This window comes from Orbicella faveolata, unplaced genomic scaffold (assembly GCF_042242905.1).
Source record: "Orbicella faveolata isolate gen_17 unplaced genomic scaffold, um_ofav_v1 contig_17, whole genome shotgun sequence".
Taxonomy (NCBI): domain Eukaryota; kingdom Metazoa; phylum Cnidaria; class Anthozoa; order Scleractinia; family Merulinidae; genus Orbicella; species Orbicella faveolata.
Window position 1 is genome coordinate 299,523 of NW_028301544.1, and position 14,274 is coordinate 313,796.

Here is a 14,274-nt window from a genome sequence, read left to right on the forward strand (position 1 = left end):
GTGAGGGTGCTGAAAAAATTTTGTTATGTGAATCTGAAGACCTCAATTCAATACACTGAAATGAGCTATTTTATGTTTTATAAATTATGATACTAGCTCCATGTACATTTCTGGATGGGGTTGGATTGTTTAATTGTGAGAGTTACTTTTGTTAATCGTAAATACATATTGAGTTCCTGGTGTTAGATCTCATTAGGAAATTTGTCTTTTAGTTTACATTTTCTGTTGAAAAGAGTTAGGGGCGATGTAAAAACCAAAGAGGGAACGGAGGTGATATAAACATTTACTCCAATTTTCAACTGGTGATTATTAAGAGGAGTCTCATTTGATCTTTTTAAACCTTAGGTTACCATCCTCCACCACCTTTGCAAGACCATTCAAGCAGGCTCCATTTCTGGCAATACACGCAACCACCATGGAAAGCTATCTATTTGTTGTCATTGTACTGTCAATTAAACATTTAAAACCCAATCTTGTGGGTTTTTTTGTTATTTGCTGAAAATGTACGCTTATCATTCTCTTGAAGCCAATAATAAACTCATCAATGCAAAAAGCAACAGGGAACCTGGGATGGATGGCGCTGGGGAGAAATCAGACTTTGGGTTCATGTTTACAAGTACAACCTCTGTGACACTTTTCTCTAGAACAATACTTTGTAGGTCAGTTTAAACGTAATGTAAAATAATAGTTAAAGCTATCTTTATTTACAAAAGATTTATGATAAAAATTGAAAGCATAAAGTATAAAGAAAATAACTGATTATCATTTCAAACTTAGAGGCAGTAAAGCTATTACAGTTTCTCAAGACAGATACTATTAGAGATCACCAGATATTGATCTTTCCGCTGGACAAGGGTAACGATGATCTTGGCCATTATGACGTCACTCGTGAGCCAGCCAGTGAAGTTTAAATGGCCGCTAAAAAATGACACCAGAAAAGTTTTTCATCCGATGATTGCTCAAATTTTGCGTGTTTTTCAGGCTATCCTGGCAATACCATCAATAAGCCGGATGAGAAAATATCTCTCACATGACAATCTCAAATGTATCGTGAACGCTTTTGTCATTTCACGCCTGGATTACTGCAACAGTATACTTTACGGCCTCCCTAAGCTTGAGCGTATTAAACTGCAGCGAATTCAGAACATTGCAGTGCGACTGATCACTGGAACTAAGCGGAAAGAACATATTACTCCCGCCCTCAAGGACCTGCACTGGCTTCCTGTCAAATCACGCATCGTTTTTAAGATCCTACCATTAACCTACAAAACCCTTAATGGTCTTTCACCAACCTACTTAACTGCTCTTTTTAATGCCTATAAACCAGCTCGCTCTCTTCGATCATCTGGCCAATTAATCTTACAAGTTCCGGAAGTGAAAACATGTACATACGGTCAAAGATCCTTTTCTTTTTACGCCACGAAACTTTGGAATGACCCACCTTTTTATATCAAACATTCTGAGACCATCGCGATTTTCAAAAAGAACCTTAAAACATTTCTTTTTTGTAATAGCCTTTAATCTAGTCATAGATTTTAATAATTGCATCTTTTAGTTAGGTTTTCATTCTTTTTAATCATATGCAATTGTAAGCGCATTGAGAATTCTAAATGCGCAATAAGAACCTTTATTATTATTAATTATGATTATTATGATTATTATTATTATTATTATTATTATTGTTATTATATGAAGTCGAGCAGAATGGCGGCTTGACCGGAGGTGCACATACAGGAGAAATTTGGACAGCTACAGAGCTTTTTTCAGTTAAATAGAGCGGATTCGGGATTTATACTGGGAATTTTTTCTATTTACGTGAACACGAAAGCAAAGGTCATGGGCCGGTTAGTGTTTTTCTTTGGATAACTAAATGTGATGGAACGATTCGTTTTATTTTGAAATTCAGCTAATCCATAACCTGAGGTTTCTCTTTCTTATGCTTATGACTACCTTCCTTTATTTTAATTCCTCACCCGAAGGAAACGGTTTAGGGTAGAAGTGAACGTGAGGTATCACCAAGAGGATGGTGTCCTAACTAACAGGTCGGAGCACCTGAACGCTGTCGGCGAGATGAACGGTATAGGGTTTAGTGGTAATGCTGATGCCGATGAGCCAGGCCATGAAATTGAAGTAAATGCTACAGCCCCAAACATGGAACAATCAGATAAAAGTGATGGAGCAGAGACGTCCACCACCAATCACTACCAGAGGCTGCAAAGAGCAGAGAATGCTAGGTCAAAGCTACGAGAGGGTGTTTTGGCAACAACATTTGAAAACCAAGCGTCTTTATTTGATGAGCCCTGGCCGGGGACATTGTGTTGTGTTCTTTGGCAAGACACTTTACTCTCACAGTGCCTCTCTCCACCCAGGCGTATAAATGGGTACTGGCGAACTTAATGCTGGGGGTAACCCTGCGATGGACTAGCATCCCATCCAGGGGGGTAGTAGAAAAACTCCTAGTTGCTTCATGCTAGAGAAACCGGGATAAGCTCCGGCCTGATGGGCCACTTGGCTCGTATGCAGACTTCACTTACTTATTATGGTGCCTTGGAGTGTCTAATCTTATGTAGACAGCAATTTAATGTTACGTATCAGTCTTCATAAGTACATATAATTTTTATCTTTAAGTCCCAATTTATAAAAAAAAAAAAGAAAAGGATGTGTCTGCCACGGGGCGTACAGTAATGTTACGATCCTGATATAGGCTTCTTCATAAGTACATTTAATTTTAATCTTTCAGCACCAGTTTGAAAAAATGAGGATGTGTCTACTAATGAGCGTACAGTAATGTTAAGATTCTTCTAGAGGCAAATTGATATAGTAGTTGTAAATCTTGTTTGTGGGAGAGGCAATAAACAATGAGTTGGTTTATTTTTAATTTTAGGATTCTGTTCTGTAAGAACATGCCTTGCTGGTGTGTATATTCATTGATGGTGGACATTTTCTGTAGACAGTTCTTCATATGTATACATGTATAAATTATGTAATCTATCTATATATTTATGTAGGCTATCAAACAAAAGTGAAGGTGCAGTTTTGTAACTCTGAACCCGATTTTCAGCGGCTGTTACGTTTCAATCTTTGGGGTGCAACACCAGCAAAGCCTGAGTTGGCATTCACTCTAGATTTGATGAAGCTACTACACACCCTGAATCTTGAGTGTTAAGTAGCTGTTAAAGACTTCTGTGCTGTCCTTGAGATCCTGACAGATGATGTTATCGTCTTTTCAGTGAGGACCACCTTTGATTCATATTCTTTCTTCTAATATTATTCTTTATTTTCTGCATCTATTTCTTTATGCTACCATGTTTTAAGAGAAAAGTAGGCTGTTTGTGCGTTAAACAATCTTGCTTGTTTTGACGTACAACAATGCTTGTTGCTTATTTCTAACAGTACATATAATGATGATACCACATCATTTGTACGTATTTCTGTTATATTTTTGGAACCCTCCTGTATTTTGATATATCCCACCATTAGTTTTTACCTTAGGAATACTTACCCCAAAACACTGTGGGTATGAAATTTAGGTTTAATATATACTAACAACAAGTTGCGACTTGTACCTTACTTTAGATATGCATGTGTGCCTTTTCAGACAATTTTTATCCAAGGATTGCGATGGCTGTCTGTTTACATTGTACCTAAAATTGGTTTGTTTTTAGAACCAAAGAAAGCTATATCCAGTGGTCATAGACAGTCTTGAAGAATTTAGGTTTGTTCTATTTTTATGTTTCCTTACACCTTACTTATTATTGAACTACGTTTGTAGTACTAGTTACTATTTATTTCTATTAGGTGTTGAGCTCTGAACAGTACAATGTTGCTGTTTTTTTGCAGGTTATATCGTCATAAATTATCTACTCTTAAGTTCACAGTTGGTGCTAATTGTAATGCTGTTGAAACTATAGTGTGTACTGCTTGTCCCAAGGTATGGAGAATTAATGGTGAGGTCAATATTGTAAGTACAGTGAACGTCTTAAGTGACAATCTGACGTCCTTTGATTGAAACAGAAGGAGATTGGAATGGCTGATATTGTCTGAGATTGTATGTTGATGACCTTTAGTTCACTGTTGGGACTTCTAGTTAGCTTGGAATCCTTAACCTGTATGAAATTGCTTTGCTGAATGCCCATGAAGTATATCATTATGGGCCATGTTTGGAGACTTCCCTAGCTAGTTGTATAGACAATCTAGGTCTGCTTAGAAAGAGATTGTTCAGTTGCCTCATCACTCTGTGTTAATTTTTTGGGGGTATGTATACACCTTTGCAGACTCAGGGTACCCTTCTTGAATCCATGGATGCCTTGTTTATTGGCCGCAAAAAGTCAGCAGGCAGAAATGTGAGAAATCCTCTCTTTGGAACTGTTTTGTTTGATGATGACACAGAAGTGGAAGAGTTTGTTCAGCAACATCCAACAACCATTAAAGCAAATGGGATGTGTGGAAACCTGTTTTCTCCAGCAGAACTATTTGAGACATTAACTGACTGAAACTATGTTGATACAGGGCTGTTAAAATTACATTAGAAAATGATCTGGTAGTGGGGAAGTGCAATGAAGGGTGGGGAAAGGCAGGTATTTACCAAAGATTATTACATTAATTGTATATTGTCTTAACTACAGCAGCGGGAATCGCCCAGCTGCATTTTGAATATCTCCTCTTGCTTCAAAACTTAGTGACAGTCCTGCTGTTATTAGTCAATTTAGATTGACTATTTAAACCTTAAAAATGACAATGATATTTTTTGTTGTTTCTGTACTTAGACTCACAGAATTGGATCATTTTTTGTTTCATTTAATTATAAGGTGTGTGGTGACTTTCTTGCTGGTGATGCACTACGTTTAAGATCTCGATATTCTGCGCTCAGTGAAACTGCCATATTTGGGAGGGCCTGTCGTCATGAGTTTCCCAAAAAATTTGTCAATATGAAACATGGTGAAAGGTAACATTTGTTTATGTTGTACTCCTTTACTGAATTGTCTCTGTCAGAATTGTTTTGATTAATTTATTGATAATTTCTTTATTTCCTTCCTTCCTTCCTTTCTTTCTTTCTTTCTTTCTTTCTTTCTTTCTTTCTTCCCTTTTCTAATAGGCTTGCATACCCGGTTTGGATGTTGCAGAATCTGCTTGAGAAAATTGGTGATCAGTCCACAGATGTATGCATGCTTTATGATATTGCTTGTCACCTGGAAACTCATTTACAGGTTCTGTCATCATTTTTTTCATTTACCTTTTTCATGAAAGGTCATGTAGATCTTATACCAAAGTCTTTTAAACACCAGTTAAGCAATCAAGTTTTTAATTTTGCTTTGATGCACTATTCCCACTGTAGGCCCAAGGACAGCATCACATCCTACAGTCTGTCAAGTTTGCCATTCCCATTTTCCATAGCTATGGACACAAAGCAAAATGCCAGGTTTGCTTAAATTATTCAGTTGACATCTGCTTATGTGTGTACACGTGTGTTTTTGTTTGTTTGCCACACTGTACATCATGTTTCTTGTCAGAAAATTTGTCATAAAATTTCTTGGTGATTATTATTGAAACTTCCACTTATTTGAAGCTAACTGTATGTCAAAAAAGGAGTGTTTTAAAAAAGATGAACATGTATGGACACTGTTATGGGGTCGATGTTTTTGTTGCTGGGATTGAACAGCATTTGTACTGTGTATTTATTTCTGTTTTGATGAATTGTACTGATTTTCTAGATCAAATACAGTCCCAGGAGAGTTCCTGGCTTTGGTCTCACAGATGGTGAAGTCGTGGAGAGACTTTGGTCTTTTTTTACGGAGATTTGGAAAAATGACCAAAGAAATGAGGCCAAACCACCGGGTGGATGTTCTATCTGATGCTCTTTTGTTTTATATCAAAAAAAGATCAGCAAGTTTAGGTTAGCTGAATAAACTTTTCATTCGTGCAATGTCAGTAGCAGCTTAAGAAATTGTTGTCTAGGAAGGATTTCTCTGCATGGTTCCGATTAACTTCTTTTTTGCGAAAATACGTGCCCCTTTGTTGTATGCTTTAAAAGCAAATTTTCCCCCCTCTAGTCTTCTTCTTTCCCTCTTGAAACCCTTGGATGGCATGAAAATGCTGAAATTCTCATTTAAAGAATAGTTGTTTAAGAATGATCAGCTTTAACTAATATTTTATTTTTAAGGGAATTTTATTTTCATTCCATTTGTTTCCCTCAGGGAAACTTTTGTGTGTTCACATGAAGAAAGCACATTTGGTAGTTAAAGATGCAGAGGAAGAATTGTCAAAATTGCGGGATAGCCTAACAGGTCAGATTGATTTGCTTCCTCCTAATAATGTTGACGTCTGAATGCATCTGTGGCTGTTGCAGTTGGAGTCATGTACTTAACAGATTCATTTCAGTCTTTTGAGAATTATGTCACTTTTCCTTCCAGAAACAAGCGATTTTTTTGATCTGTATTCCATTTCCTTTCCTTTTGCAATATCCATGCAAACTAGACATGTTTATATTATAACTATGTTCACAAGAAAATATCAACACAGTTTTACAAGCTGTCCAAAAGGTTTGAATTGTTTTACACTGGTACTAATATTATAAAATATTCATTTTGCAGAACCGGTTCGAAGGGAAGATGTTGCTGACTGGGCAAAGCAGGAAGCAGAATGGACAGGAGGATTGCATAACCCAGTTGAAGAACCCTCTTGGAGACATGGCTATGTAGTCTGCCTTAAAATGTTCTATGAAATCCGCTCAAAATGGGAGCAAGCATCTGACCCTGATAAACTTCAGCAACTTTATGGACAGTTGACCAGGTATGTATTTTTGGGGGGATTTAACCTATACTTTTTAATGCTTGTTTGCTTGCTTTTAGTGGTAAATGCATTTTTGGCTATATTTTGGTACGTAACATTGTTGCTGCATCATTTACACCGTAATCAAAAGTGCTTTGTTAGGGTTAGGCCTCTTTAGAGTGTTTGATAGAGAAAAAGATACATATTATGCCACATACATAAGGTGACTTTTTACCCTCAGGCACAGATTCTTTTTTTTTCAAATCTCCTCTATTCCATTGTCAAAATCATTTTATACCGTGCAGCACAATTTTCAGCATCATTGGATGAAAATAAATGTGTGTATAAAATATTTTGTTGGATTTTATTAGATTAGAAGGAGTTTTGTCATATTTGGAGCACAGAAATGGCATTACTCAGCGTTGGACTACTGCTTGTGAAGAATATCGGATGGCTCGAGATGCTGCCTATGACCGAAGCAAAAGGGTTGCTTTAGAGAAACTGCATACAAAGGTTGTAGAACGGTGGTTCTTGTTGTGCTTGAAGGTGAAATATGCTGGCAAGTATTTTACCCAAATTTATGTATTTAAAAAGCTGGAGCGATTTAAGAGTAACAAAAACTGGTATCCGGTGTGATTGTTTGTCTGCGAGGAGATGCGTGAAGTAAGAGCGGACCTGCCTCTTTTGCTACTCTCGGGAAGTTCCTGTGAAACGTGTGTTAAACTCACAAACTTTAGTTATCAACATTTATTTTCAGGGCTATAATGAAAACCGCCGTCGGCGAGAAGCTTCCCTGGGTAAAAATTGTTATTACTATTATTATTATTATTATTATTATTATTATTATTAATATTAATATTATTATTATTATTATTATTAAACTTTATAACTTTTAATTGTGCTACTCTGTTTACTTTTTGTTTTCAATTTCCTTTTCCTTCTCTTAGATGGTCACGCTCTTGCCAAACGGCTCTCCAAACAAATTTCGCAAGCAACGAAGGCCATGGTAACTTCTCTCGATGAATTCAACAGACTTGAGTGCAGCAGTGCTTAGCCATTGATGCCTCGATGAAGTGAAAAATCCGGAAACAGAAGTCTGGCTACGTAGCGAGTTCATGGGCTCAAAGTGACATGAAAAAGGTTATTGCCCACTTTACCGGAGAGCACGCGGTTTTTTCTTCATCACTGGCGGAGTCTTCGAGTATTTCCACTGAGGCTGAAGAGAACGATGTTTGTATAAAAATGAAATTACTATCCCTAGAATCGCAACTTCTAGAGTTGAAAAATTTGTTTCTTTCGCACATTCACGAGATTGCTCTACCACGCTTTTTTTTTTTTTGAGCCAACAGACGTCCCTTTAAAGAACAACTTTGAAACGGAAGAGAATGAACGAACTTTTCTTAGCCTTCCGGAAAGTGATATGAAACTGAAGTCACTGATGATGCTGAAAGTGCTTTCAACAGTTTGACCTAATTAAGACTATTTGCAATATTTGGATTTCTTGTACTATGAATTTATCATGTTACAAATCTTGCGTTAAATTTATGATTCCACGATCACGGTACAATTAAAGTACATTTTGTCCACCCTCCAAAGAAGTCTTTTTTATTGTGAAATGAACTATGTCATTTCAGACGGTTGAGTGACATGGGAACGAATTAGTCAGAAATTAATATTCTGACGACACGGCATAATGCTGAGGAGGTGAAATTTCACTTCCGGTTACTTACGTCAGCCTGAGCGCGGAAAATAAAAACAACTCAATAACTTGCAAATTCGCTTACATTTTGGATGTTTTTCTTTGTTTTTCACAAAATGCAAAGTAAAAAAAGTACAAGCAAAGACAAAATAAGAAAAAGACAGAAAAACGAGAGCAATAGAAAGAGAAAAACTAACTCCGTGTGTCTTTGTTTGATCTTTGCGAAGTGCACTAGTAGCGTAAATAGCGCACGCGCTGATAGGGTAACTTCCAATATATTTCGGGCACACTTCCGGATTTCTTTAAATGTTAAAGGAAACGCGATTTTGCATTAAATCCAGCCTTTTTTGACGGATTTCGATTAAAAGCAACGGTGGAAACATAGCTATGCATTCCTTTTTCGAAATCATGCTTTTTTTCAGAAAATTACGAATTTTTTAATATTTTGAAATTCTCTCAAAATCTGACCTTTTAGAAATGAAACAAAATCTACGCATAGCGTTATGAGGATTTAAAGTAAAATATTAAATCAAAGAAAAAAATCCTGATAAAGTAATTTGCCTGGGAGTCTTTGCGTTTTTTCAGTATTAGTCACATGACCATGGGCATGGCCTGATGACGTCATCACTAGTGTTGCTGATCATGAAAAACTTAAAACACATGAAATAACTCTAAACTAACTAAAAATGATGAGGTTATATGGGAATAAATTTTCCTTAGCAACGGCTCGAAAAGATCGGTTAATGGACCCTCAAGGTCTCCGCGGGAAAACTAAGTCATTCTAGGTCGCTTAGTGCCTTGCTTAACCTTGTTAGTGAATTTTTTTTTAAAGATTTTTCAACTTCGATTGAACTTCTCTAGCTGTATTGTGTTGTTAGCCTTTTATTGTATTTCGTTTTAACGGACTTTTGTAAAGTTTTGTCGCTTGATTAGTCGTACCCTTTCCTCGGGGTATTGTGAAGCTGCATTACACGAGGAATACGTTTCCACATTTTTTTTGCCAAATCTCCAGACTGGTTTTTTAGTGGTTTTTGGTATCTGGCTTAGTATAGACGTTACTCTTGCTCTATACACGTGAGCACGCTCTATCGCTATCAGGACTTTCGTGCATCAGAAGACTGACTGACTTCTCCGAAATAAACTTTTCACATTGAATGTCTCGTGTGAGTGTAGTCAATGAAACATTTTGGTGCTTTAACAGCTGGTCACAGTTTCTTTTATTCCTTTCAAATGCCATGCTTGCCAAATGGTGGTGACGTGTTATCGTCATATTTCTTTGGAATTCGAGTAAGGAAGTGAAGGTGCTTATTTGTCTTTATCTTTATCTTTATCTTTTTTTTTTTCATTTAACATTATGTCAACCGGTTTTGTTCATTTCCCTATTGGAACTTAAAACCGAGATGTGAAAAGCTAAAATTTTCGAAAAACAAATGTAACTGGTAGATATCCTCTAGATGGGCGACATTAACCATTGACAGCTTTTGGTCTCTTTCCTCTCTTCCCTCTCTTTCTTTCCTTTCCTATGTTTTTATTCACCTTGGAGAGTACACAGTGTTTCCCTTCCCGCCGCCTCAAGCCCCACCCCTTCCACACACATCCCCCGAATAGTGGTAATTGCAAGATTGTTTATCGGGCCAGGTGTCCGTTTCTAAATTTGCGATTTTGAACGGGCAATCTATGACCGATTTCTTTGAAATTTCGGAGTCTAATAGAGGAATACTTGAGAAACAAAACGGTCTAATCTTCATAGCAATCACACAATGGATTTAGCGTAAATCCTCGAACTAGCGCCCGGGGCGCTTATTTAGAAATTTAGGAGAAGATGGAAGGCGCTTACTTGAGGGAGGCGCTTCATCGAGGGGGGGAGGGGGGGGGGGCTTATTCAATTTTTCTCAAATCGTGGTCAGATATGATCGGGGATTTTTTGTAATATATTTATGTGTCAGTCCCTCAGAAGTTTCTCAGAAGGGTCTTGTCTCTCTTGAACAACTACTTAATACAACCCCTTTGGTCGGTTTAGGCATGCTACACGCAAAAGGTTGGCTGGGCTTTAGCCAATTACTCATCAGATCTTCATTACCGTCCGGTGCGATGGTCAATTTGCAGTGCTTGAATGAGTCAACGTTCACTTGCTGGTGATTGGTCACGACCAACACGACCAAAACTATACATCCTGCATTGTCTCAGTACTCTTCCATAAAACAAGTGGAGGAGAGGGGGCGCTTTTTTAAACTTTGGCCGATAGGAGGGGCGCTTATTCCAGGGGGGCGCTTATTTAAGAGTAGGAGGAGGAGGCCCTAGTTCGAGTATTTACGGTATCTATGTAGGAAATGTTTTCCAAAGCTTTATATTTCAAGAAAATGCAATTAATTTATTTGTTGAACACCGCAAAGAAGCTGGTAAAAAGTGACAGTTTACTCAAAGCTAGTTCAACAAGAATCCCAATGGTAGATTTCCAAAATCAGCGAGTTTTTAACTTCGCTCTCAAGAAAATTCTACCTTCGCGTCTAAGTTAAATGTCCTGTAAACGTTGGACTCATGACGCAGCACAACATTTTCAGGTTGCGAGATCATTAGTATTTTTGAACTAGAAATTATTTCTCGAATCTGTCCAGGTGGTCGATGACCCAATCTCAAACTTTCAGGGTTTTAAAAACTGACTAAAAGCAACAATAATGACAATGCGTCAAGCAGGCGTTTTACCATAATGGGAAAATGTCGAATTTTGACTTCCTTTAAGGTAACAGAAACGCAGTCTTCCTTGAATTTAAGGTCTCTGTCAGAAAATAAATTCTGAATTTTTCATTGTAGGTTATACGGTCATTTTTCGCGTTAGTCGACTGCATTAGTCGACCGCCAATCTTATTTATTCTCCCTCATTAGTGTTCGCCCTGTTCGAGCGCGTGACATAATTTGCAAATTGATTATAAGGAGACTAACAAAGAAATGAAAGAATTAGATGGAAAAAGGAAAGAAAAAAGCGAATAGATACGGTTCGCAGAAAAAGGATAGCCCAAATTTCTAGTTGTAATTACTACATATCCCGCACAAAGACATCGATTTCTGATCACAATTTCACGCCTGCACTTCAAAATGACTAGAAAAACGGGGTTGACTTTGGGAGTTTCTTGTGATTACCTATATACCCCGCACCAAGACATCGACGACCCCGATTTTCGTTTTCATACGTTATTTTCCAAATCTCCAGAAAAAGCGGAGTTGACTTCGCGAGTTTCTCAGTTGTGATTACCTACATATACCGCACTAAGACATCGATTTATGACCCCAATTTTACGCATACACTTCCAAATGACTAGAAAAACGGAGTTGACTTTGCGAGTTTCTTGTAATTACCTACATACCCCGTACCAAGACATCGATTTCTGACCCCGATTTTTCGTTTTCATACGTTATTTTCCAAATCACCAAACAAAGCGGAGTTCCCTTTGCGAGTTTCTCAGTTGTAATTACCTACAGATCCCGCACTGAGACATCGATGTCTGACCCCAGTTTCACGCATGCACTTCCAAATAACTAGAAAAACGGGATTGACTTTGCGAGTTTCTTGTAATCACCTATATACCCCGCACAAAGACATCGATTTCTGATTTCGAAAGACGGACATGTAGTCAAAATGTCCCGTTTCTTTGTAGTTAAAATTCAGGGGTTGAAGGGTTGAATAATTGACGTTGCTGTTTATAGAGTGCAATAACCGTGAAAAAAAGTACCGACCTTCGGGATGGGGAGCGGTGGCAGGGGACGGGGGGTTCAGAGATAATTGTACGTAGCGAAAAGGGACAGTCTGAAGTAAAGGAAGCTTGGTATGCTTAGTTTTGCATTAGACTCCCTCCCCACCCTCTGAATAATGACCGGTATCCAAAGCATTGTAATGTACCTGTGAAATCCTAAAAATATACCGAACGCTAAAAATTTCCGTATATCAAGCCATAACACTTAGACCGTCAAATCATTCTTCCTCCTTTACATGCACAAGGCGTTGCGATGTAGACGCATTTCCGCTTACAAAACCGTCAACGGGAGCGAGAAGTTAGGTTTCTGTGTGTCTATGGTGATATTTACAGGCAATATTGCTATGCTTATTATTTAAAACCACGAAAAATTTCCCGCTATCCTTTATGATAAAAAGGTTAAATACTGCGTGGTGCTCGTTGTGATTCCAATGCCCATAATTAGAATTCAACTGACTAGCCTAACCGGCCTAATAACGCAACTTGTTCTGATCCGTCGAAATGTTAGAAATTGGTCATGATCAGATCGACAAACCACGCTCCTTAAATAGCCAATGTGATCCGCCCGGAATAGGCTCACTACCCTCCGGGGAAAGGCACTCCCTCTAAACAGGGTATATAACTTTGTATTTAGCTTCTTGGACTATTGAACAGGGTGTGTTTCTGGACCGGAAGCCTTGATACCAACAATTTTTTTTAATACAATTCTGTGATGTCAGTTATAAATAAAAACAGTTTCTGTACGTTGACTGAAAAGCAAATCTCGGTCACGAATAAAGGTCTCTTTTCTTAAAAAAAGATATCGAAATGAACGGATATTTTGTTAAACAGTGACAGGATTTGAGGGCCTCGGCAAACCCGGCCCCACCAAACTTTCCTTAAGGACCCCTTTCCCTCCAAGCCAGCCTATATGTACTGTTGGACCACTATCGTTCTTCAGATCAGTTAGGGTTATTGAGGTGTTTTTCAGTTAGTGCAATCTCAGACATACGAAAAACTGAAAACACCAATTGCGTCGGTCTGCATAGTTATTAAAGCCCATGGAGGCCTTGAAGGTATTTCATTTCTCTGACATCAATCTGTTTACAATGCTTTTCCCGCCAGCGTATTGCATTGTAGTTATTTTTCACCAATATAAAATTTCGGACAGGTAACGCACATGAAAGCGCGCATTACAGGATCTCCTGCTTCGTACCCAGACTATACTAGGGGGTATATGCTCTACACCGTTATTCTTCGTGGAAGTAAGTCTAAGAAATAAAGTTCAGAGTTCTGTGTTGGGGTGTGGCTACCTTTATTTACAAGTTTACTCTTGAAAAACCAAAATCGTTTGCAAATCAAAATAACATGAAAAACGTATACCGTTTAAAGTTACATTTTCATCTCTTTAATGTTCAATCATAACATACAGCAAAGTGCAATGGAGTAACAAACATTTCGTGATATTATTCCGAATCAGTCTCCTCGCTTCGATTGTTATCTTGTCCTGCATCTGCTGCCTTTCGATTTACTGCAAATAACTTCTCCGCGGTTTATCTTGAGCAACCTTCTTTAATCGTAACCATATAAATCAATGCCTATGGTAATCAAGAATAATAACGAAGAAAAATAGTGAAACTGCAATATGGTGTTCATAAAAATTATCGACGTTTGCCTTATCACAAACAAGTAAATATTTCACAAAGGTACATCAGAGAATAGGTAGAGGGTAACTACAGGAAATCTCTAATAACGAAAACAGCTATAGGTAAGCGAGGTATTAGGCTGGTAAGGCGGGTAGGAGAGCAGGTATTGAAAAGGTTGAGAGATAGGTGGGTGGTACAGAGAGGTGACTAGATAAGCAGTATCTGGTAAAAAAAGGAAGGACTAACTTACCTCAGGAACTAAGACGGACATGAGGTAGCTCATCATCCTGGTGTTGGTTGGCTTAAAGTCTGACCAAATGTTCGGCGAAAATGACTTTATTTCATTAGTAAATCTTCTGATCTGTCCAAGGAAAGAGAATTACAACACTTTTTAAGGAGTGCTTGAATTACAATCACAACTGTAATCATAATC

General features: G+C 37.9%; 3 protein-coding genes across 12 annotated transcripts in view; all 3 read left to right on the forward strand.

The window, feature by feature from the left end:
• The window catches only part of LOC110042055 (uncharacterized), a 184,097-nt gene that overhangs the window by 41,812 nt on the left and 128,011 nt on the right, over window positions 1–14,274 (forward strand). The gene's annotated exons all lie outside the window — the stretch shown is intronic.
• LOC149113011 (uncharacterized) lies at window positions 1,653–4,493 on the forward strand. The gene is made up of 5 exons (XM_089288609.1): window positions 1,653–2,385; window positions 2,885–2,895; window positions 3,029–3,112; window positions 3,841–3,931; window positions 4,275–4,493. Exons 1-5 carry the CDS (start codon window positions 2,071–2,073, stop codon window positions 4,491–4,493), a joined length of 720 nt encoding a protein of 239 aa, XP_089144735.1. The 5' UTR covers window positions 1,653–2,070.
• Window positions 4,692–6,419, forward strand: LOC149113012 (uncharacterized). Its single transcript, XM_089288602.1, has 3 exons — window positions 4,692–5,207; window positions 5,336–5,419; window positions 5,712–6,419. The coding sequence occupies exons 1-3, from the start codon at window positions 5,115–5,117 to the stop codon at window positions 5,850–5,852; spliced, it is 318 nt and encodes a 105-aa protein (XP_089144728.1). The 5' UTR covers window positions 4,692–5,114; the 3' UTR covers window positions 5,853–6,419.